The sequence below is a fragment of the Squalius cephalus genome (assembly GCF_949319135.1).
Source record: "Squalius cephalus genome assembly, chromosome: 9".
In the NCBI taxonomy this organism is placed as follows: domain Eukaryota; kingdom Metazoa; phylum Chordata; class Actinopteri; order Cypriniformes; family Leuciscidae; genus Squalius; species Squalius cephalus.
Window position 1 is genome coordinate 25614293 of NC_137130.1, and position 25097 is coordinate 25639389.

Consider the following 25097-nt stretch of genomic DNA (forward strand, 5'->3'; position numbering starts at 1 on the left):
TTGATTCCACACATTACAAGTCAAATTTCATTAGGAATCATTTTTTTTAAATAATCCAACAGATTAAAACAAATCAGCACATTGTTATGTATTATACAGTTCTAAGGGAAACATCACATTTTCCAAATAAACATGCTTCCTATAGTTGCTGAGACTGAACAGTACTTTGCCAACTGTTTGGCCCCTGTTTTAGAAATCCCCCAATGCAAAGTCCACGGATCGCCAGCTTGTACATGACCTAGACTACCAAACACTAGCACAATAAGCTGGCATATCCAAGGTTCTCAATGGTAGATATCAATGACTGATATTTTAGAGTCTAAGAGCAGTAAAGTCTTCCATAACCAATTCAATGCACATGGCACCTCAAATAGTGTAACTGTTTTGCCATTCTGAGAGATGTTAACAATATATGGTGTATTAGCAATTCCTAAAAAAGTGTTTGCAGGTGAGTTGAACCATTCAGACTGTATAGTGTGTTTAAAGATCTGCTCATCAGCCACGCAGGGAATCTGAGCAGCAATGAGGTCCACAAGTCTGTCATGTCTGGCAGAATAATAGTCCTTTAAGTGATGAACAACTGTTCATGATGTGGGTCACTGACTCCAGGTGTTGAGGGGGGTCATGCAGCATGCAGAGGGGCGAATGGGTGGAGGGAAACCATAGTGATAAGTTGTATTTTGTAGGAAGAACCTGCAGACGTGCTTTTACACAGAAAGTGAGGATCTCCTTACTGATGGTGGCATTGCTGTAGATGGTGTGTGATACAGAGTGGTCCGCGCAGGGCAGTTTTGCCAACTTTCCCTGTAGTTTTAGACTGGACCAGTAGTCCATATTTTGGGCTCTTTGAATAGACAAGAGGGTCTGCCTTGATGTTCTATAGGCTGGAGCAGGTGAACAATGTTGTTATGGTGCAGCCTGGCTTCCACGATAACAGATGGGTCCTCTACGACTGCATCAGAGACCTCTACAGGTTGATAGTGAGAGGTCCACTTCAGTTCAGTACCTGTCCATGCAGCTTTCCATTGGTCTTTCTTTTAAAACCCAGGAAGCTGTCTTCCCCACCGCATGCGTGTAGCAGCTTATTGGCCGATCGGTGCATTTCTAGTTTATTTCTTTTTTAGTTTCATTATTATTATTAGACAAGATTCTTGCTATTTAGTGATATTTAAGGATGCTGATAATTCAGTAATGATTATTATTCAATGCTTTGATTATAATCTGTGTGTAATATATAATGCATTTCTCCCCATACAGATGGAGAAGCTTCCTTTAAACTGTGCAGTTATAAGCTGGACAATGTTGCCACCTTCTGTTCTGACATATAACTGCATATATTATGATTCTGAGAGCATATTCCAGGTCATATGTTTAGGCTTACTTTAAATTGATAGTACTGATAGTAGCCTACATGACACTACATTGTCATCATTTATTATAATTAATTAGTGAAAGTGATGGTACATTATTCTCTAATAATCTGCAATTTCATTTCACATGCTTTGTTGTATTTGGCTAGAGGTATTTGAGTTTTTCAGAGCCTCTCATTTGGGTTTTGTGTGACTTGACATCTCAGTGAGCATCAAAGAGTGAGAGAGGGTCTATAGAGTACAGAGTGTTCTGTTATTGACAGGCCCGAGATGGAGAGGTTACCATGGTGACAGGCACAACACAATCATCTCAGAGGCCAACAGCAATGTCACTCTCACTCCTGCATCATCCAAGACATATTAATATTAAACCAAACTGCAAGTGTATCCTATTTTCTGCCTGCTTATTTGCCTGTCTCAACCGTTACAGAATGACTGACCATAACGGATCCAGCGCCAAGGTAAACGATCACACGAGGACCACACCCGAGAATTTCTGGACCTTGCTTATCTAACGGACTTCCCAGATTTTGCTCTCATTAACTTTTATTGTTATTGACAATGAACAATACCAATCTAAACTCATCGTGTTGGTCCTTGAGGATCATTGGCCATCATGGGCGCACGCCAGAGTCTCGAGCCGCCATGGACTTCAAGCCAGAGTCTTCAGCCATCATGGACGCCATGTTAGTGTTTCTGGTCGTCATGAACGTTGCAAGGCGTAAGGCATTTGAGACTGGTTTCCAGTTTGGTGGACACAACGCTAACGTCGGTCTGAGCAGCTGGCATCTCGATGGGGATATCAAGTCTGGGGATCTCAGAGGTGGTCTCACTGTCAATTGCACTCCCCGTTACGGCGATGGCCATTTTGTGTGTCTGGGCCACATACGCTTCAGTTTCTCCCGAGGCGGCGGCACCAGTCCCAGTTTTGCCTGAGACAGCGGTGTCCACCAATGAACTCTATGTTTCAACCACAGAGATCGTCCCTGTGTTTCCTGTCTGCCCTGACGCGACCACAGAGGTCCTCAATAAACCCTCTGTCAGCCCAGATATGACCACAGAGGTCATTCTTGAACCACCTGTCTGCCCTAACATGACTACAGAGGTTGTTCTTGAACTGCCTATCTGCCCCAACGTGACCACAGAGGTCGTTCCTGAACTGCCTGTCTGCTTTGAATCAACCACAGAGGTTGTTCATGAACTTCCTTTTTGCCCTGAGATGACCAGAGGTCAGCCTGGAACACCCTGCCGGTCCTGTTAGGACCATGGAGGACGCCCTTGAGCTCACTTGACACTGCCCCTAAGGACAACCCTACCTCTCTGTGCTCTGTAGTACAGTTTTGCCTGACAGTCCCATCCGCTTCGCTGTGGTGGTCTTCTGCTCCTCCGTGGGGTCTTCAGTCTTATCCGCTTCGCTGTGGTGGTTTTCTGCTCCTCCTTGGGGAACTTCAGTCTTATCCTCTCCGCTGTGGTGGTCTTCTGCTCCTCCGTGGGGATCCTCAGTCCAATCCGCTTCGCTGTGGTGGTCTTCTGCTCCTCCATGAGGATCTTCAGTCCCGTCTGCTCCGCTGTGGTGGTCTTCTGCTCCTCCGTGGGGATCTTCAGTCCTGTCCGCTCCGCTGTGGTTGTCTTCTGCTCCTCCGTGGGGATCTTCAGTCGTATCCGCTCCGCTGTGGTGGTCTTCTGCTCCTCTGTGGGGTTTCTTCAGTCTTATCCTCTCCACTGTGGTGGTCTTCTGCTCCTCCGTGGGGATCTTCAGTCGTATCCGCTCCGCTGTGGTGGTCTTCTGCTCCTCTGTGGGGATCTTCAGTCCCATCCGCTCCGCTGTGGTGGTCTTCTGCTCCTCTGTGGGGATCTTCAGTCCCGTCCGCTTCGCTGTGGTGGTCTTCTGCTCCTCTGTGGGGATCTTCAGTCCCATCTGCTCTGCTGTGGTGGTCTTCTGCTCCTCTGTGGGGATCTTCAGTCCCATCCGCTCTGCTGTGGTGGTCTTCTGCTCCTCTGTGGGGATCTTCAGTCGTATCCGCTCCGCTGTGGTGGTCTTCTGCTCCTCTGTGGGGATCTTCAGTCCCATCCGCTCCGCTGTGGTGGTCTTCTGCTCCTCTGTGGGGATCTTCAGTCCCATCCGCTCCGCTGTGGTGGTCTTCTGCTCCTCTGTGGGGATCTTCAGTCCCGTCCGCTTCGCTGTGGTGGTCTTCTGCTCCTCTGTGGGGATCTTCAGTCCCATCTGCTCTGCTGTGGTGGTCTTCTGCTCCTCTGTGGGGATCTTCAGTCCCATCCGCTCTGCTGTGGTGGTCTTCTGCTCCTCTGTGGGGATCTTCAGTCGTATCCGCTCCGCTGTGGTGGTCTTCTGCTCCTCTGTGGGGATCTTCAGTCCCATCCGCTCCGCTGTGGTGGTCTTCTGCTCCTCTGTGGGGATCTTCAGTCTCATCCGCTCCGCTGTGGGGGTCTTCTGCTCCTCCGTGGGGATCTTCAGTCCCATCCGCTTCGCTGTGGTGGTCTTCTGCTCCTCCGTAAGGATCTTCAGTCCCATCCGTTCTGCTGTGGTGGTCTTCTGCTCCTCCGTGGGGATCTTCAGTCCCATCCGCTTCGCTGTGGTGGTCTTCTGCTCCTCCGTAAGGATCTTCAGTCCCATCCGTTCTGCTGTGGTGGTCTTCTGCTCCTCCGTAAGGATCTTCAGTCCCATTCGCTCCGCTGTGGTGGTCTTCTGCTCCTCCGTAAGGATCTTCAGTCCCGTCCGCTCCGCTGTGGTGGTCTTCTGCTCCTCCGTGGGGATCTTCAGTCCTGTCCGCTCCGCTGTGGTGGTCTTCTGCTCCTCCGTGGGGATCTTCAGTCCCATCTGCTTCGCTGTGGTGGTCTTCTGCTCCTCCGTGGGGATCTTCAGTCGTATCCGCTCCGCTGTGGTGGTCTGCTCCTCTGTGGGGATCTTCAGTCCCATCTGCTCTGCTGTGGTGGTCTTCTGCTCCTCTGTGGGGATCTTCAGTCCCATCCGCTCTGCTGTGGTGGTCTTCTGCTCCTCTGTGGGGATCTTCAGTCGTATCCGCTCCGCTGTGGTGGTCTTCTGCTCCTCTGTGGGGATCTTCAGTCCCATCCGCTCCGCTGTGGTGGTCTTCTGCTCCTCTGTGGGGATCTTCAGTCTCATCCGCTCCGCTGTGGGGGTCTTCTGCTCCTCCGTGGGGATCTTCAGTCCCATCCGCTTCGCTGTGGTGGTCTTCTGCTCCTCCGTAAGGATCTTCAGTCCCATCCGTTCTGCTGTGGTGGTCTTCTGCTCCTCCGTAAGGATCTTCAGTCCCATTCGCTCCGCTGTGGTGGTCTTCTGCTCCTCCTTAAGGATCTTCAGTCCCGTCCGCTCCGCTGTGGTGGTCTTCTGCTCCTCCGTGGGGATCTTCAGTCCTGTCCGCTCCGCTGTGGTGGTCTTCTGCTCCTCCGTGGGGATCTTCAGTCCCATCTGCTTCGCTGTGGTGGTCTTCTGCTCCTCCGTGGGGATCTTCAGTCGTATCCGCTCCGCTGTGGTGGTCTGCTCCTCTGTGGGGATCTTTAGTCACATCCGCTCCGCTGTGGTGGTCTTCTACTCCTCTGTGGGGATCTTCAGTCCCATCCGCTTCGCTGTGGTGGTCTTCTGCTCCCCTGTGGGGATCTTCAGTCCCATCCGCTCCGCTGTAGTGGTCTTCTGCTCCTCTGTGGGGATCTTCAGTCCCATCCGCTCTGCTGTGGTGGTCTTCTGCTCCTCTGTGGGGATCTTCAGTTGTATCCGCTCCGCTGTGGTGGTCTTCTGCTCCTCTGTGGGGATCTTCAGTCCCATCCGCTCCGTTGTGGTGGTCTTCTGCTCCTCCGTGGGGATCTTCAGTCCCATCCGTTCCGCTGTGGTGGTCTTCTGCTCCTCCGTGGGGATCTTCAGTCCCATCTGCTTCGCTGTGGTGGTCTTCTGCTCCTCCGTGAGGATCTTCAGTCATGTCCGCTCCGCTGTGGTGGTCTTCTGCTCCTCCGTAAGGATCTTCAGTCCCATCCGTTTTGCTGTGGTGGTCTTCTGCTCCTCCGTAAGGATCTTCAGTCCCATCCGCTCCGCTGTGGTGGTCTTCTGCTCCTCCGTAAGGATCTTCAGTCCCATCTGCTCCGCTGTGGTGGTCTTCTGCTCCTCTGTGGGGATCTTCAGTACTGTCCGCTCCGCTGTGGTGGTCTTCTGCTCCTCCGTAAGGATCTTCAGTCCCATCCGCTCCGCTGTGGTGGTCTTCTGCTCCTCTGTGGGGATCTTCAGTACTGTCCGCTCCGCTGTGGTGGTCTTCTGCTCCTCCTTGGGGATCTTCAGTCCCATCCGCTTCGCTGTGGTGGTCTTCTGCTCCTCCATGGGGATCTTCAGTCCCATCCGCTCCGCTGTGGTGGTTTTCTGCTCCGCCGTGGGGATCTTCAGTCCCCTCTTCTCTGGCGGTGTCTGTCATGATCGCCATGTTCACTTCCTGTATTCATTTCCGGGTTTCCTTTGTTTTGCCTGCCTTGTTTGTTACCATAACCACCATCGTTAATTTCCATGACAACTAATCACCTGCACCTGTCCCTAGTCAGCCCCCTTGTTATCTTTTGCATAAATACCCTTGTGTTTCTCTGGTTGGTTGTCAGTCATTGTTTTTTTTTTTTTGCTGTAACATCTTCCTGTCCTGTGTTTCCTGGTTTACTTTTTTTTTTTTTTTAAATCTTGTGGATTATTAATATTAAACCAAACTGCACGTGGATCCTCTTCTTTGCCTGTCTCAACCATCACATAGTGAATGACGTCCCGGGTCACTAAAGACCTGAGGTATGCGTTTAAGGGTTAATGTAATTTTAATTGATTTGATTTGTGATGGCAAAGCTGAATTTTCAGCATCATTACTCCAGTCTTTAGTTTTACATAGGGGTGTACATTACATTTACATTTAGTCATTTAGCAGACGCTTTTGTCCAAAGCGACGTACAGATTAGGACTAAATTAAGCGAGTCGTCGTGAAGAGGCAAAAAACAACGCAAGAAGTGCTCAAAATACGAAGTTCAGGCATTATTCAGAGTAGCATAAGCCCGATTGGGGAGATCATTCCACCAGCATGAAACTGTGAATGAGAATGTTCTGGAAAGTGATTTTGTGGCTCTCTGTGATGGAACCATGAGACATCGCTCGTTGACCGATCGTAGGCTTCTGGTAGGGATGTAGGCTCGTAGGAGTGAGTGAAAGTAGGAGGGAGCTGAGCCTGTGATAGATCTGTAAGCAAGCGTCAATGCCTTGAACTTGATGCGAGCAGCGAGAGGTAGCCAGTGCAGAGAGATGAACAGAGGAGTGACGTGGGCCCTCTTGGGCTCGTTGAAGACAAGACGAGCTGCAGCGTTCTGAATCATTTGTAGAGGTTTAGTTGCACATGAAGGAAGTCCAGCCAGAAGAGCACTGCAGTAGTCAAGCCTAGAGATGACCAGGGCCTGGACGAGAAGTTGTGTTGCATGCTCAGTTAGGAAAGGCCTGATCTTCCTGATGTTGTGCAGTGCAAATCGGCATGATCGAGTGGTCTTTGAAATGTGATCTGTGAAGGTCAGCTGGTCATCAAATGTTACTCCAAAATTTCTGACCGACCTTGATGGGGTGATTGATGATGATTCTAGCTGGATAGTGAAGTTGTGCTGTAGAGACGGATTGGCAGGGAGGACGAGAAGCTCAGTCTTTGCCAGGTTGAGCTGCAGGTGATGTTCCTTCATCCATGCTGAGATGTCCGCCAGACAGCTTGAGATCCGTACAGCTACTGTGGGACCATCTGGTTGAAATGAGAGGAAGAGCTGTGTGTCATCAGCATAGCAGTGGTAGGAGAAACCATGTGCCTGTATGATGTGTCCCAGTGATGTGGTGTAGATGGAGAAGAGCAGGGGTCCAAGAACTGAACCCTGAGGAACCTCTGTGGTCAGTTGATGTGCTCTGGATACCTCGCCTCTCCATGCGACACTGAAGGACCTACCTGTGAGATAGGACTCAAACCAGTGGAGAGGAGTACCTGTGATGCCCACTGATGAGAGGGTGGACAGAAGGATCTGATGATTCACAGTGTCGAAGGCAGCAGACAGATCCAGGAGAATGAGAACTGAGGATTTGGAAGCAGCTTTTGCGATCCGTAGGGCTTCTGTGACCGACAGTATTGCAGTCTCAGTTGAATGCCCTTTCTTGAAGCCGGATTGGTTGACATCCAGCTGGTTGTTCAGAGACAAGAAGGATGTTACTTGGTTGAAAACAGCTCTTTCAAGTGTGAATCATTAATTCGCAATGAATGGTAGTAGAGAGATAGGTCTGTAATTCTCTACAAGTGATGTGTTTAGTGTTGTTTTTTTCAGCAGTGGAGTTACCCGAGCCTTATTGGATGCTGTAGGGAAAGTGCCAGTCTGGAGGGATGAGTTGATGATGTGTGTGAGTGCTGGTAGAAGTGTGGGAGAGATGGCTTGTAGAAGGTGTGAGGGGATGGGGTCTAGAGGGCAGGTGGTAGGATGACTGGAGAGGAGAAGTGTAGATACTTCTTCCTCGGTTAGCGGAGAGAAGGAGGAGAGAGGGTTATTGGCTGTGGAAGGGGTCGGTCTGGGTTCCTGTGTGTGTGGAGCTGAGAACTGACTGCTGATAGTTGTTGTTTTGTTGGTGAAGAAGTTAGCAAAATCATCAGCAGTTAAAGAGGAGGTGGGTGGTGGTGGTGGTGGAGGTGGACAGAGGAGAGAGTTGAATGTCTTGAAGAGTGATCGTGTGTTAGAGGAGCTGTTGATCTTGTTGTGGAAGTAGGAAGATTTTGCAGCATGAACATCAACAGAAAAGGAAGAGGAGAGATTTATACATACTCAGGTCAGATGTTTCTTTTGATTTGCGCCATTTCCTCTCTGCTGCCCTGAGTTCGGTCCGCTCAGTTCACGAAGAATCTCAGATAACCAGGGGTTAGAGGGAGTAGCGCGTGCAGGCCTGGAGGAGAGAGGGCAGATATTGTCTAGAGAAGAGGTTAGAGTAAAGCATAAGGTATCCGTTGCGGTATTCACATTCAGAGATGAGAATTGTGAGGGTGAGGGAAGAGAAGATGACACGGCAGAGGAAAGATGGGCGGGAGAAAGTGAGTGCAGGTTTGTCTGAAAGTGACTGGTGGGGGGGTTGGTGGTGCAGGGGTAGAGAGTTGTAGACTGAAAGTTATGAGGAAATGATCTGAAACATGGAGAGGTCTCACCAAAATGTTGTCTGTGATGCAGTTGCGTGTGTAAACCAGGTCCAGTTGGTTACCTGATTTGTGAGTACCTGTGGTGATGAGTCGTTTGAGATCGAAAGAGGCTAGGAGAGAGATGAAGTCTGTTGCATACGGCCTCTCAAGATGAATGTTGAAGTCAAAAAAGACTACAAGTGGGGTGCCGTCCTCAGGAAAAGAGGACAGCAGCACATCCAGCTCCTCTACAAAGCTTCCCAGCTGACCTGGGGGGCGATAAATGACTACAATATGGATCTTATTGGGAGTTGTAAGTGTAATAGCATGATATTCAAATGAGTTGTTGTTGCATAGAGAAGAGAGCGCTGAGTATTTCCAATTGTTAGAAATGAGAAACCCTGTACCCCCTTCCAGACTGGCGAGGGGTGTGAAAGAGAAGTTGTTAGAGAGAGCAGCAGGGGTTGCTGAGTCTTCTGGACGAATCCAGGTCTCAGTCAAGCCCAAGATATTAAGAGTAGAATGAGATGCAAAGGCTGGAATAAAGACAGCTTTATTGACTGCTGACTGACAATTCCATAGACCCACGGAAAGAGAGACAGGTGTGTGTGAGGATGAGAGAATGGGACGCAGATTAGCAGTACTGCGCTGCCTTTTGCGCGTGATGAAAGGGCGTTGCCGAGAGATAACAGGAATGTATTGAAAGCACATGTTGAGTAAGAAGATAAAATAAAAGTGGGAAAGGAAAGGGAGAAGGAGATACTTAAGTGCCTTTCTGCTGTCCTTGCTCGGTCACACGAGGAGGCTGAACACGAGAGCTGAACGCTTCCGCTGACGCTTCCGCGACAGCGCGCAAACTTGAGTCAAATAAATCACTGAATAACAGGAGAACTGAGTATTCAGAAAAAAACACTAGCGCGCTCTTGCCGTGTCCACTACTGACCGCTTGTCCTGTGTAACAATGTGTCACAATATCGCAATACAAAAATGCAATATTATTTATCGTGGATAGTGACAATATACGTATCGTGGATAGTGACAATATATTGTGTATAGTTTATAGTAAAATGACTGTGTGAGAAAAAAATTCTAGTTTTCGTGTCAGTACTACATTACACTACAATATATGTAATGTATAATAATGCAGTGGGGGTATATTTGTGTAAAAAGTGGCCTACATTATTTAAATATCTAGTCAGTGACAGAGTGCAAGCATATTCGTCTAAAATTATTCTGTATTTTCAGCTTCAGAATCATGAATATTTTTATGGTGTCACCATTGTCCTGTGCATTGGTTTACCAGCAAGTCCAAGTCTATTCATTTACACCCACAATGTAATATCAAATTTAGCATTTTAATCAACAGAACTTTTTTTTAACCTTTTATTATGTGTCTTGGAGTATTGCAAATATCATATCGTCAGTTCAGTATAGTGATTTGTATCAAATCGTGACATGAGGGTATCGTTACACCCCTAGTGTTACATGATCCTTCAGAAATCATTCTAATAGGCTGATTTGCGACATTTCTGATTATTAGCAATTTTTAAAACAGTTGTGCTGCTTGGGGAAAACATGATAGGCTACATCAGGATTCTTTGCTGAATACAAAGTTTAAAAGAACAGCATTTATTTGAATTAGAAATCTTCTGTAACATTATAAATGCCTTTAATGTCTCTTTTTGTCAATTTAATGTTTCCTTGCCGAATAAAAGTATTCATTTCTTTAAAAAACATCTTACTGACTTGTGAATGTGTGAACAGAAGTGTGTATGTGTTATTTACTATTTATTTTATATAACTATAAGCTACTTATTTATTAAGTAGGCTAGCTAAATATGAAAACAATAAAAGTCTATGGTATAGGCCTATCCCTATTTAGCCTTACAAGTGTGGGTGTGAAAGGAAAATAGAGCTGAAAAAAAAGCATGATGAATGATCAAATTTCAAGGACATGTTGCCTTCTGTCTACAACAAAAGCTTTCAGTCCAGTTGACTCTAAAAAACAAACAAACAAAAAAAAACCCTGGGTTAAAAACAACCCAATGATGCAGTAGCAGCTTGTGTTGGCTGTATATCACTGAACCGGACCGTTCAGATTTGAACCGTCGCTGCGGAGACGTAGGCTATTTAACCCAACAGTCGGGTTATTACTAAAAAATTACCCAACGATTTTAAAAATGACCCAATATTTTTTGGGGGGAAAATAACCCAACATATTGACCCAATAGGCTATGTGTAAACTAACGGTCGGGTTAAACAAATAACCCAAAGTTTTTTTATTGTGACTTTTCTATAGACAGACTCAAAAGTAGAGAAGATAAAGGTGTTTAAATTCAAATTGTGCTCTCGCGAGAACTCTGGATTTCCAGGGTAACTCAAAAACCCAACGCAGCCAAAACATTATTGATGATAACTAGCTAGAGTCTGGGTCCTTGGTTGAACCATTGAGCTTATATTCTTCTGAGAACGTCAAAGACCTCCTGATGCAGTTTGTCATCCGTAGGCTACCTCTGAAATCCTCAAGGATGAAGCTCATACTGGCCGCCTATGATTGATTGCCGTTGTCACACCTCCAGAGCTCCACGCCCCGACGGATGTGTTTCATGCAGCAAGAAATCGCATCAGTGGAAACAATGGCAGTCCTCTGACTGAAATCAAAACTACAACGGGCAGCCACAACAACATCTTGTCCTTCATCTATTTTGGATTGTCACGGCTCACCGCCCAACAGATACACGGACTTCAGTAGATAAAGAGGTAAAATCACACAATCTGGCTGTGCAAATTACATCACATCTGCTTAGCGCGCCAGTGCACGTGAACTGTAATGTTCCATCAGTGACATGTATCGTGTGATCAATGCATAATTCACAAGGGTGCGATAGTGATACCAATTGTCATACATATCACGCTTAGACATTTTCGAAATAATTAAATTCTAATAGCCTATTTGTTTCCTATCGTGTGCTGCATAACTGCAATTGGAAAACATTCAGTTCTGAATGTTTTGTGCATTTGTAAACAATTATTCAAGCAGTTCTGCCGCATGCCACATATCCGCTGCTTTATAAGAATTTTGTTATGAATAACCCATGAATATCTTTCTGAATACATTTGTTTGCTTGCTTTTTATGCGAATTTCTTCGTTTTCAGTATTTCTATTTAAGATTGCCAGTTTTTAGATTATTTTTCTTTACTGATATTTAGACAAATTGGTTCTGTAGAATTAGCTGCACCGATAAATTCCATCTGGTGGGATTTTTTTCTTTAAACAATGGTACCCAATATTAACGCTGTTTGTTGAATAGGAAACAGCTTATAATGTTTACGCATAAGCATTCGTGCTTAAATGATATGTATAGAAATGCTGTAGCCTACATATCCTACTTTATAGCATGTAAACATATATATTGTGCCATGATCGAATAGGAATAGTAATGTAATAGTGTGCCATGAAAATAAACAACAATTTAAGGGTCATCAACCATCTTTGCAACTAAACAGGTTAGACAAATTATAATAATAATGCATATTATTTTATTGTTAATATGATTATTATTATATAATTTATCATTGTGTAAAGTCAAGTCACCTTTATTTATATAGTGCTTTATACAGTACAGATTGTTTCAAAAGCAGCTTTACAGTGATAACAGGAAAATGATGCTGTTGTTCAGCTGAAGTCTGTTCAGTGTTGATTCAGTTCCATTGTAAAAAGATAATCAATTAGTTAATTTCATCTATAAAGCAGTTCTGCAACAAAATAATGATCTCATTGTCCAGCTCATTTCAGTTCTCATACAACAGCGTCAGTACAGTCAGATCTATAATATTGTTGAATATTAAGTGTCCACAACTAAACAAGCCAGAGGTGACAGTGGCAAGGAAACCGAACTCCATCAGGCAGCAGAATGGAACAAAAAAAAAATAAAAAATCTTGGGAGAAACCAGCCTTAGTTGGGGGACAAGTCCTCCTCTGGCCAACAAACAACACGGTGTGATTAGGATTCTGTCCAAAGAAAAACAGAAATAACACAATAAAAATATCTGTTCTCTATATCAGCACTTGGACATTTCAACATACAATTATTCATTATCGGCATTGGTCAGAAAAGCAATATTGGTAAATCTCTAGTTTCTAACACTTAAGTTGATGGCTAGTCTATGGGTGACAACATGGACACCAGGGTTGCTGCTAAACATTTTACTATTTACCTGGTTTAAAAGACAGGTATTGTAATTGTCAGCTCATAGTACTATGGAAGCTTGTTTCCGCCACTGAATAATAAATAAATAATAATAATTGCTAGCCTAGAAATCTAGACGCACCCTAGCGGCAGCAAAATGTATTTTGCAGCCAGGGTAGTCTAGCAACTCTCCATTGACTTTCGTAGCTGTAAAAACCTAAATTGGGTCAGGTCAATCACATCGTGTATAGAGTAGGCGGGGCGAGCTTAACATAATGACGACAGAGTTGCGACGGTTCCCTACTACTTGAAAACAAAGAAGAGTTGCTGCTTCTGGCGAACAGTCTTTCAAATCGGCTTTGGCCGCGACTCTGGAGGACTTGGAGTTAAGTTTTTCTTGAGAAAAGAGCAAAGAACGGCACTTAAGTCATTCTTAAAAAAGGAAGATGTGTTCGTAGTTTTACCTGCCAGATTCAAAAGTTGAATCTATCAACTAACGTAAGCTCCGCTGTTGGGAAAACGCTCTGGTTGGTTGAAACGCTGTCCTATTGCGTGCAGAGGGAATTTGAAAGACAGCCGTTTATCCCGCCCCTCGGATTGAGCCGTGTCTATGGTGAGTTGCCAGACCTAACATCTTGATGTAGGTCTGGCTTGCTAGGCTAAATAATTGCGACTTTTTATCTCACAATTCTGACTTTTTTTCTCACAATTGCGATATATCAAGTCAGAATTGTGACTTTTTTTCTCAGAATTGCGAGATATGAAGTCGCAATTGCGAGAAATAAAGTCGCAATTGGGAGATATAAAGTCAGAATTGCACGATATAAAGTCACAATTGCGTGTTATAAAGTCACAATTGTGAGATATAAACGATTCTGTGGTAAAAAAAAAAAAAAAGTGTCTTTTTTTTCCTTAGAATTGGACTTTATATCTCACAATTGTGAGTTTATATCTAAGATATAAAGAGATATGCGAGATATAAACTCGCAATTGCGTGTTATAAAGTCAGAATTGCGTGATATAAAGTCGCAATTGCGAGAAAAAAAGTCAGAATTCTGACTTTATAACATGCAATTCTGACTTTTTTATCTTGCAATTCTGACTTTATAACACGCAATTGCGACTTTATTTCACGCAGTTCTGACTTTATATCTCGTAATTCTGAGAAATAAAGTCAGAATTGCGAGATGTAAACTCGCAATTGTGAGATAAAAAGTCACAATTATCTTTTTAAAATGTTTTATTCTGTGGCGGAAACAAGCTTCCATATAGTACAGAGCTTCCATTAAGTATACCAAAATATGGTTTATTTGTACACATACTGTAAGTCATATTATATTTATTCTGGTTCCATTTTTATTCCACTAGTCCATTATTATGTATTTATATTTTTACATATGGTATATCTCTTTCTACATAACAACATCCTGCATATTTCTATTACTTAATTCATATGCTTCTGTCCACAATGTCTCGCCTGTACCCATTATCTGTTTTTCTCATCCACACTGTATACCCAAAAATGATAAATCTTTCTCCAAGTATTGTATTGTATATGTAATGGGAATTACATGGGAGTTTTTAAATAGATTGTCACCAGCATTTATAGACCTGAATGAGAAAAATCCCAATATATGCCACCCTAATGTCAACTGTCTCTCTCAATTTGATAAATGGAACACAGAGTAGAAAATATATTGCATTAACCATGTGTAACTGTGTCCTGCTATGTGTCTTTTCTAGGGCAATGGAGGTGTCAGATGATGACATGAAACATATGATGCATTTTTGGAATTTACATCCCCCTTTATATCTGCACTATCCTTAGCAAAGAACAACCTAGAGTAACCATGGCAACAGCAGCATCCTCTGAGTGAGCATCATTCCCTCTTTCATCTGTAAACACGATGATTGTGGTTTGTAGATGCTCACCATATTGCTCATCAGTACTGCACTGCGTTCTCTTTTGTGTCTTATCGCGCTTGAATGGTTTAAAAGCATTTGCATGAATAAGAGCATGATCATATAATGTAACACTAGCCAAAGGACTGATAGCCCTAATTATATATACAGTGAGGAAAATAAGTATTTGAACACCCTGCTATTTTGCAAGTTCTCCCACTTGGAAATCATGGAGGGGTCTGAAATTGTCATCGTAGGTGCATGTCCACTGTGAGAGACATAATCTAAAAAAAAAAATCCAGAAATCACAATATATGATTTTTTAACTATTTATTTGTATGATACAGCTGCAAATAAGTATTTGAACACCTGTCTATCAGCTAGAATTCTGACCCTCAAAGACCTGTTTAGTCTGCCTTTAAAGGGATAGTTCACTTTGAAATTAAATTTTGGTATGTTTTAGCTTACCTGAAGGGCATCCAAGATGTAGGTGTCTTTTTTTCCACAGTAGTTTCAATTTTGATATTTTTAGGTCAAACCGTTCTTGTCTGACAGTCATATCATGCAGGTCTATAGTCACGGTCTCAAAGAGCATGCACAGAGTCCAAATGAAAACAATTCCCCATCGTCCAAATTAAACAATTCCCCATCGTAAGTACACATTGATGGCCTAAGACACGAAACGAGCGGTTTGTGTGAGAAAACGAACAGTTTTTATATCGTTTTTACCTCTTATAAAACAACCACGTCCAAGTGATCTGAGGGCGCGGGCGCTTCCTGCTGTGTGACGTGTACGCAGACTGGTGCATAGATATATATACACTAGATGTCGCATTAAAGACATTCGTTCCAATGAACTGCCGTAGCCAAGGCGACCTCTAGTGTATATATCTATGCACCAGTCTGCGCACACGTCACACAGCAGGAAGCGCCCGCGCCCTCAGATCACTTGGACGTGGTTGTTTTATAAGAGGTAAAAACGATATAAATACTGATCGTTTTCTCACACAAACCGCTCGTTTCGTGTCTTAGGCCATCAATGTGTACTTACGATGGGGAAATGTTTAATTTGGACGATGGGGAATTGTTTTCATTTGGACTCTGTGCATGCTCTTTGAGACCGTGACCATAGACCTGCATGATATGACTGTCAGACAAGAAGGGTTTGACCTAAAAATATCAAAATTGAAACTACTGCGGAAAAAAAGACACCTACATCTTGGATGCCCTTCAGGTAAGCTAAAACATACCACAATTTTATTTCAAAGTGAACTATCCCTTTAAAATGTCCACCTCCACTCCATTTATTATCCTAAATTAGATGCACCTGTTTGAGGTCGTTAGCTGCATAAAGACACCTGTCCACCCCATACAATCAGTAAGAATCCAACTACTAACATGGCCAAGACCAAAGAGCTGTCCAAAGACACTAGAGACAAAATTGTACACTTCCACAAGGTTGGAAAGGGCTACAGGGAAATTGCCAAGCAACTTGGTGAAAAAAGGTCCACTGTTGGAGCAATCATTAGAGAATGGAAGAAGCTAAACATGACTGTCAATCTCCCTCTGACTGGGGCTCCATGCAAGATCTCACCTCGTGGGGTCTCAATGATCCTAAGAAAGGTGAGAAATCAGCCCAGAACTACACGGGAGGAGCTGGTCAATGACCTGAAAAGAGCTGGGACCACCGTTTCCAAGGTTACTGTTGGTAATACACTAAGACGTCATGGTTTGAAATCATGCATGGCACGGAAAGTTCCCCTGCTTAAACCAGCACATGTCAAGGCCCGTCTTAAGTTTACCAATGACCATTTGGATGATCCAGAGGAGTCATGGGAGAAAGTCATGTGGTCAGATTAGACCAAAATAGAACTTTTTGGTCATAATTCCACTAAACGTGTTTGGAGGAAGAAGAATGATGAGTACCATCCCAAGAACACCATCCCTACTGTGAAGCATGGGGGTGGGAGCATCATGCTTTGGGGGTGTTTTTCTGCACATGGGACAGGGCGACTGCACTGTATTAAGGAGAGGATGACCGGGGCCATGTATTGCGAGATTTTGGGGAACAACCTCCTTCCCTCAGTTAGAGCATTGAAGATGGGTCGAGGCTGGGTCTTCCAACATGACAATGACCAGAAGCACACAGCCAGGATAACCAAGGAGTGGCTCTGTAGGAAGCATATCAAGGTTCTGGCGTGGCCTAGCCAGTCTCCAGACCTAAACCCAATAGAGAATCTTTGGAGGGAGCTCAAACTCCGTGTTTCTCAGCGACAGCCCAGAAACCTGAATGATCTAGAGATCTGTGTGGAGGAGTGGGCCAAAATCCCTCCTGCAGTGTGTGCAAACCTGGTGAAAAACTACAGGAAACGTTTGACCTCTGTAATTGCAAACAAAGGCTACTGTACCAAATATTAACATTGATTTTCTCAGGTGTTCAAATACTTATTTGCAGCTGTATCATACAAATAAATAGTTAAAAAAGCATACATTGTGATTTTTGGTTTTTTTTTTTTTTTAGATTATGTCTCTCACAGTGGACATGCACCTACGATGACAATTTCAGACCCCTCCATGATTTCTAAGTGGGAGAACTTGCAAAATAGCAGGGTGTTCAAATACTTATTTTCCTCACTGTATATACTGTGTATGTATGTATATATATATATAATATTACTGCTGCGCAACGATTAATCGCATCCAAAATACAAGTTTGTTTACATAATATATGTATGTGTACTGTGTATAATTATTTTGTATATATAAATACACACATATGCATGTATATATTTAAGAAATATTTGCATGTATATACTGTATATTTATACATAATTTATATTATATATAAATAATTTTTTCTTAAATATGCACATGTATGTCTGTGTATTTATATATACAAAATAATTATACACAGCACACACACATATATAGTGTAAGTTTGTATTGTTATTAATATAACTCACACTTTTGGTCTTCTGTTGCAGGTAATGTTTTACAACGTCTTCAGTGTGGAGAATAATTCTCTTAACGGGAGCTCACATAACCATGGCAGTGGTTTAGCTATGACTTTCCAGGCTTGAATGGATGAGACCTGGTAACAGCTGCCATGTTCGTCTGTAATGGCAGCTCACTGGAGGGGTGTGGCCTTCTTGAACCAATAGAAACTGAGACGCAAGAGGCTGATACTGCCCTCATGCCCACCACTCTCAGGGTGGCACTGGCTGCCATCATGATCTTCATGATCACCATCGGTTTCCTCGGCAATGCCATTGTGTGTCTGATAGTGTATCAGAAACCGGCCATGCGCTCAGCGATTAATCTGCTTCTGGCCACGCTGGCCTTCTCTGACATCATGCTGTCGTTGCTATGCATGCCGTTCACCGCCGTCACTCTCGCAACTACAGACTGGAGCTTCGGAGTGGGATTCTGCCGCGTGTCCGTCATGTTGTACTGGTTATTTGTTCTGGAAGGTGTGTCCATCCTTCTGATCATCAGCGTCGATCGCTTCCTCATTATAGTCCAGCGGCAGGACAAGCTAACGCCACATCGTGCGAAAATTCTCATTACCGCGTCATGGGCTCTGTCGCTCTGCGTGTCCCTACCGTCCGTGATCGGCTGGAGGACGGCCGGGATCGGCGCACAAGTGCCGCAATGCATTCTGGGATATAGCGAATCGCTGGCGGACCGGGGTTACACGGTTCTGCTAGCCGTCGCGGTGTTCTTCGTGCCATTCGGTGTGATGTTGTATTCCTACCTGTGTATTCTCAACACGGTGCGACGCAACGCGCTGCGCATCCACAATCACACCAGCGAAGGCAGTGTCACCATCAACCCTGTCAGCAAGTTGGGTTTAACCGGTCTTCAGCGACCCCAAGTCAACGTGGACATGAGTTTCAAAACCAGGGCCTTCACCACCATCCTCATCCTTTTCATCGGCTTCTCCGTGTGCTGGTTGCCACATACGGTGGTGAGCCTGCTGGCGGTGTTCAGCAGACGCTTCTATCTCAGCCCGGCGTTTTACCCCGTCAGCATCGGGGCGCTGTGGTTGAGTTACCTAAAAGCGGTTTTCAACCCTGTGATATATTGCTGGAGAATCCGAAAGTTTCGCGAGGCCTGTCTGGAGTTTATGCCCAAGACTTGTCATCTCTGTCCCAAGATTCCCGGACGAAGCCGTAGGCGTATAAGACCCAGCAACATCTATGTGTGCAGCAGTGAGACCCAGTCTTCAGTCTAGGATTCACACCAAAGGATCCTCGACAAGCCAAGAATGAATGATGATGTTTAGATATGACACACTTGGTTTCGAGGGACTGTGTCCTTGAAATCCCATGGAGATGAGAACGCTTATTAATTGAGTACTTGATAAATACCTCCTCCTATCATAGGCTGCAGTGATGAAGGAAAAAGCATTAGCTGTCTAAAATTCATCAAAGCAATATTCTTATATATTCCTGAACTGGGTCCTGAACTGAATTTCTTTTATTTCAGTTGACAAAGGTTTTACAGGTTGGCAAATAAAGTATCTAAACTGGTGATTTACTGAACATGTTTGGTAGAATTTATTCATGATTAGGTGAGGGAGACATTCACATTTTGTAATGCCCAAAGTGATACTGCAACCAATGCCTTAAAAAAACAACAAAAAAACACTAAAACCAGACTAAGCTGATTGGCTGGTCTTCCAGCCTGGTCATAGCTTTAGAAGGCTTGGTTTAGGGGTTTTGGCCAATTCTCTATATGGCCAGGCTGGAAGACCAGCTTAAACCAGCTACATCTAGCTACCTTAAACCAAGACCATCAGTTTGACTGAAGAATTTTGCTTTTGCAGTTTTCATATCAATAGTGTTGTCAAAAATATTGATATTTCGATACATATTGATGTTGAGATATTGGAAACGGTTCCAGTACTCCTTTTATGCAGTATCGATACACAAACCCGTCTCCTCTCAATCGCTCCTCTCATTTGCTCCCGTTGAATAGTGTTGATGTTACAGGTACTGAATTTCAGCGCGGGGTTGCAGGTATTTCGCACAATTCTACTCATTGATATATAAGTGGCTTATATGAGATATAAGCTCTATTTTGTGGCTTATTGTGCTTAAACGGTCAAACACACAAAATGATGTCAGAATGCCTGTCTTGGTGAGTATTCAGGTGAACACAGTCAGTTTTTAAACATGAATGAAACAGTATACAGGATCTGTGCATAAGTTCTTAAAGTGACAGCAGCCTAATACACTTTGACTCCTGTTAATCAAAGAACAAAAGACAAAGATAAAATCACTTGCTGCTCTTGATTGAATAACTTTTGTGACTTTAATTGTAAGCATTATTCTATTTTTTACAGTGATGTACCGTGTTATTTTATATTTGATTACTTTATTTAATTTTTTTAGTATTTCTTACCTGAATACTACTGTTAGACCCACCTTAAAAACTTAAAGCCATGTTTATTTCATTTGTTAGTTTATTTCATCTTTTTATTCAATTGCTTTTATTTGTGCTATCCTTTGCAATTTGTTTTGATTTTATTACTGATGGTTTACTTTAGTTCAAAGTTTCAAATAAAGCCTCCCTGTTCTGTGTGTAAGCTATTGCAACAAAATTACCCAAATTATCAAAGAATTATGAGATAATAATAAAAATATCTTTATGGCAGTTTTCCATGTGGTATAGAAAATGGTGTTGAATATCAATATTTTTCAAGGTATTGTATCGAAGTTGTACATTCCACTGATTCCACTTAAGTTCAACTTTAGAATGTTGCTTATGAACATTGCATAAAACTACCATCATAGATACTCTCATTTAGTATTTTCACCATTCCTGAAATTGCCATTTGGAGTGCATTCTCTTTTATAAATGTCAGTTAAGCGAGAAATGCAGATTGTCCATTTTAATTAGGTTTCTTTACCAGTAATTTGGGAACTATGACTAAATAAAAGCCAACACTCATATCTGTTAATACTGAAAATAAAAAAAGTGGTTGACCGATATGCATCTTCTGGTTGCCAAGGCTGATATCAATGTCAAAAGAGCAGAGTTGTAGATGGCTGAAATAAGTGAAACAAACTCTTATTTTACACAATAAATAAACAAAATGTTTATTCAAACAAGTGGACATGGTTACCAGCCAGTGCTAATAATTTGTAAATGGCCAAATATTGGCCTGTTAATTGTCTGGCCAGACATTGATTTCATTTCTTTCTGAGCTGTAAATCTATGTGCAGATGCATGTGTAAATATGATACTTCGTCAGGTTTGAGTCATGACAATTGAGTCATACATTGTCAGCGACTCGTTCTTTAGCTGAGGTTTCTTTCTGCCCTAGCACACATTGTACTGTAGGTGGCAGTAATGGTCATGTGATGTGAAACGTCTCTCACATAAGCGCAGAACAAGAGAACTTCTTCCTGCGCTTTCCGGAAATGGACTGAGAAATATGGCGTCGCACAGGGGTGACAGAACGAGAAACCCCACATCAGATGCTGGAGATGTTTCCAAAATCGACCTTCTGCTTCACCCAGAGCTCCTTTCTCAAGAGTTCATTCAGCTCATGTTACATGAGGTGAGACTCGGAGCCACATGAAACCAGTCGGGTTACTGTAGGCCACATCGCATAACCTTCTTGTTCCTTATATGATAATAATAATTTGGTTATTTTTGTTCCGTGCGTCTTTTCTGTATAGTATAAGTTTATCAGACAGTAAATATACCTGAAATCTGAAGAATGAATACACCATTGAACAGCAGCAAACGAGTCATGCCTGCGTTGTGTTTTAGAGGAAGATAGCAGTGGGTGATCATGAGGACCGCGACCGGCTGACAGGTCTGTACCTGCGACATGTGCTTCCTCTCCCGCAGAGAGATCTGCCCAGCAGCCGCTGGGGCAGGAGGATGGAGAGGAGCAGAGCGCACAGGTACTGTACTCTCTCACACTCACACAGGTCATGATGATGATGCTGCTGCCCCGCCTCTCCCGCTATTAATGCACTTACATGACAAGAATGATTTTAAATGATGTGTGCGCGTTCACTTTGAGAGCGCCGCTCCAGGGTGTGCGCGCTTCAATACAGTCAATCACAGTTCTAATCGCAAAGCGTGTCAAAATGACGATTCCCAAACTTTACAGGGTTTGTTCATAGAAAAAAATGTACTATACGGTTATCCGGACCACATGTGATGACCTACCCCAACCCCGCCCCTAAACCTACCCGTCACTGGGGTTACGACCAACCAAGAGCGGTTGTGTTCAGGTGTGGTCCGGATAATCGAAAAAAAAATAAAAAAAAAATAATTCTGTCAATTACTCACTCTCATGTTGTTTGCCCTCGTCACGCACTCATTTAAAGTCCGTGTTTATACAGTAGTACTGTAACGTATTTACGTTGTAAATCTGTTCATCATATAGACCTTATGCGCCAGAGAAACGAGGACGCCGCCATCTTTAGAATATTGTCTTTGAACTTCCGTTTTTGCGGTCGCTCTGTATATTCCTATGGCATTGCTGTCCAGGAGTAATTAGCTTTTTAAGTGGATTTACTTAATGTAAAGTTAACGAAAGTTATTATGAGGATTGTAATGTTTAAAGCAGATGTCTTAACAAATGTCAGTAGACCGGGAAGATTTTAAAACGAGCCGTTCATTCATAAATACGCAATATCGCTGTGAAAATACAGACCGGAAGTCAAAAGACAACGAGCGCGGCGCTGAAAAATGGGGCGGAGCTACATAGACCGCTTGATTATTTTTACGATATCTTTTTGACATTTGTTTTGTATCTTTTAAGTTTTATAGGATTTGACTTTAAATGGAGCGACAGAAATTTTCCAAGTTTCATAAAAAATATCTTCATTTGTGTTTCGAAGATGAACGAAAATCTTAAAGGTTTGAAACGACGTGAGAGTGGGTATGATGACAGAATTTACATTTTTGTGTGAACTGCACCTTATAAATAGTCAACCTGAGCCTTGGACAAAACTAACTCTATATCCTGACTAATATCGTTTACACCACCGATACATATCGCATAACAATTTATCGTTACACCCTTGCTGCTACGGATATACGTTTTTGCAGGGTGGGATGTCTGTTATTATAATCTATTTTTATCATCATCATCATTTATTATCATGTTAGTTGTACAGAAGGAACACAAGCAGTTTCCCAGATGAGTGATCAGTTATACAGTGTTGCCCTGGACAACAGTTATTATTCCAAAAATATTTGACTGAAGTATCACAGAGTGCTTTGTAATAATCACTTATACTCTTCCCCTTTCTCCATGAAATCAAAACGGTAAATTCTTTTTTTCTTTTCTTTTATTCTAAGTATTTATTTTAAGCGATTTAACCATCCACATCGTTATTTATTTATTTATTTTAATTCGTGTGCCCTTGTAATCTTTAATCAAAGATTTAATCATTCTCTAATGATGTTTACTGGCGTGAGGATGGGATCAACCTGTCACTCACATGACATCACAGCCACAACCATCCAATCAATTCCCCCTGGACAAAATCAAAGTCCCGCCCTACAGTTTTTACAGTCACAATAGGGAAGAAAAGACTATCTCAACTTCAGTTTAATGTTGCGTCTGTGTTCAGATTCAAAAGTGCTTCACATCTGGTTTGATGACCTTTCATGACAGAACTCGTTTCATGTATTTTAACTAAACTTATTACAAACTCTGAAAATGTGGATTAAAAGAAAAATTTATTTGAGAGGACCAGCAGTGGGGAAGTGTGTGTGTGTGTGTGTGTGTGTGTGTGTGTGTGTGTGTGAACACTAAACAACAAATTTTGTCCTGTTCACAGAAAGTAGTCATACGACTGTTGTGTAACTGCATGAAAATGTCCAACTTGTTTTCTCTTATTAATATAATATAACTCTGTTTTGTTTCAGTTCAAGCACTGACAGTGGCAGGAAGAGGCCGTTGATTGTGTTTGACGGCAGCTCTACTAACACAGGCGGTGTGAAGCTGAGGAAAGCTGATACTTCAGCAGCACCCGTCACCACAGACCGAATAAAGCCCCCCGTTTCCAGCATCAGTCTCACGAACCCCATACGCAAGCTCACTGGGACCTCTACAAACTGCTCTTCCTCAAATTCCTCTAACAGGACGCCGGTGTCGTCGCCGGGGGCCAGTCCCAAAAGCCCCTGCAACCACTCGAACGCTGCCAACTCCTCGCTACATTCAAACAACACCACGTCTAAACTAAAGCGCTCGTCCCCCAGCGACGGAGAACATGACACTGCTGTGAGTATGACACTGACACCATGGAAATCTGTGATGTAGGTGTAAGAGTGAGCTTTGGTTGTGAATTGTCTGGTTGTGAATTGTCTGATTCGAAAAGTTTTCTGATTTATTTTTTATTTGTATTTGTTTGTGGCAGAAGGACATCAAGTCACCTGATTCAAAGAAAAAGATTCAACATATCACATGGCCATAATCTCTGATGTCATCAAGCACGGATGGTTAACGCCACTGACATCGTCTGCTGGGTCTCTGTGTTGGCCAAGGAAGACACTCACGATGGGTCACATGAATTTGAAAGATGGGTTCTTGTCACACACCTCAAGTTGTCACTCTTTACTTACCAGCCTCAGGAAAAGTGACTTGTGCAATGTGACCCTCCGGTTCATTTCACACCAGGAAATGCTTTGGCTTTCGACTTTATGTAGTGGTGAAGGACCTGACACATTCCTAGCAGTTTTATGTTGGACTGCTCAGATTTTCCCTTTAGAGATCTTTCTTGCAATTCAAATCTTTCATGTTGACAAAGCAAACCCACCTAGAGGAAATAGATGGACATGCTCTTGGTGTGTTTGAGATGTCTGGTGTTTTACTGACATATGAATATACTGAGTAACCTCTGTGAAAATCACTCTGTGATTTAGATCGGAATAGGCCCATCCAAGTTTGGCCAATATCAAATAAATCCATTGGTAGTTTTGTATTTATAGCCCCCATAGGGTCAAAATGCAGTTGTGATGTGTGTTGCATCATGCATTGATGTATTTAAGTGAGAAAGCATAATGAATGGTGTTTCACATGTCAGTGTTTTAGTGAAGCTTTTTCTAGGCATTATGAATTGAGTTTTTTATTGAACTGCATGGAGAGTTCCTCACTGACAACAAGCCTGATGAAATAAACGGCTGAGAGTGTTCATCATCATTGTGTTAGTGTGTTTTTTGTTTGTTTTTGTTTTACTAACACTTTAGTCAATCTTAAGTACACTGCCAAAGTCCATAAAATAAAAGTTTATGAAATATTAATGGTGTTTGAATTTCATTCCATTCATAGTTCTGATTTGTTACAGGTACAGTCCTATTGAAAAGGTTTATATATACAGTGAGGAAAATAAGTATTTGAACACCCTGCTATTTTGCAAGTTCTCCCACTTAGAAATCATGGAGGGGTCTGAAATAGTCATCGTAGGTGCATGTCCACTGTGAGAGACATA

General features: G+C 43.1%; 2 protein-coding genes across 2 annotated transcripts; both read left to right on the forward strand.

The window, feature by feature from the left end:
- The first annotated feature begins 10947 nt into the window (after positions 1 to 10947).
- On the forward strand, positions 10948 to 19173 carry gpr45 (G protein-coupled receptor 45). The gene is made up of 3 exons (XM_079882148.1): positions 10948 to 11299; positions 14473 to 14602; positions 17616 to 19173. The coding sequence occupies exon 3, from the start codon at positions 17738 to 17740 to the stop codon at positions 18863 to 18865; it is 1128 nt and encodes a 375-aa protein (XP_079738274.1). The 5' UTR covers positions 10948 to 11299; positions 14473 to 14602; positions 17616 to 17737; the 3' UTR covers positions 18866 to 19173.
- A 1853-nt stretch (positions 19174 to 21026) lies between these two features.
- On the forward strand, positions 21027 to 25097 carry cUnh2orf49 (chromosome Un C2orf49 homolog). The gene is made up of 4 exons (XM_079881295.1): positions 21027 to 21199; positions 21415 to 21551; positions 23536 to 23890; positions 24027 to 25097. The coding sequence occupies exons 1-4, from the start codon at positions 21074 to 21076 to the stop codon at positions 24081 to 24083; spliced, it is 675 nt and encodes a 224-aa protein (XP_079737421.1). The 5' UTR covers positions 21027 to 21073; the 3' UTR covers positions 24084 to 25097.

Coding starts and splice junctions, on each gene's coding strand:
- gpr45 (XM_079882148.1), top strand. CDS start 17,738: ATGTTCGTCTGTAATGGCAGCTCACTGGAGGGGTGTGGCCTTCTTGAA.
- cUnh2orf49 (XM_079881295.1), top strand. CDS start 21,074: ATGGCGTCGCACAGGGGTGACAGAACGAGAAACCCCACATCAGATGCT. Junction 21,552..23,535: donor GAGAGGAGCAGAGCGCACAG/GTACTGTACTCT, acceptor GTTTTGTTTCAG/TTCAAGCACTGACAGTGGCA. Junction 23,891..24,026: donor ACGGAGAACATGACACTGCT/GTGAGTATGACA, acceptor TGTTTGTGGCAG/AAGGACATCAAGTCACCTGA.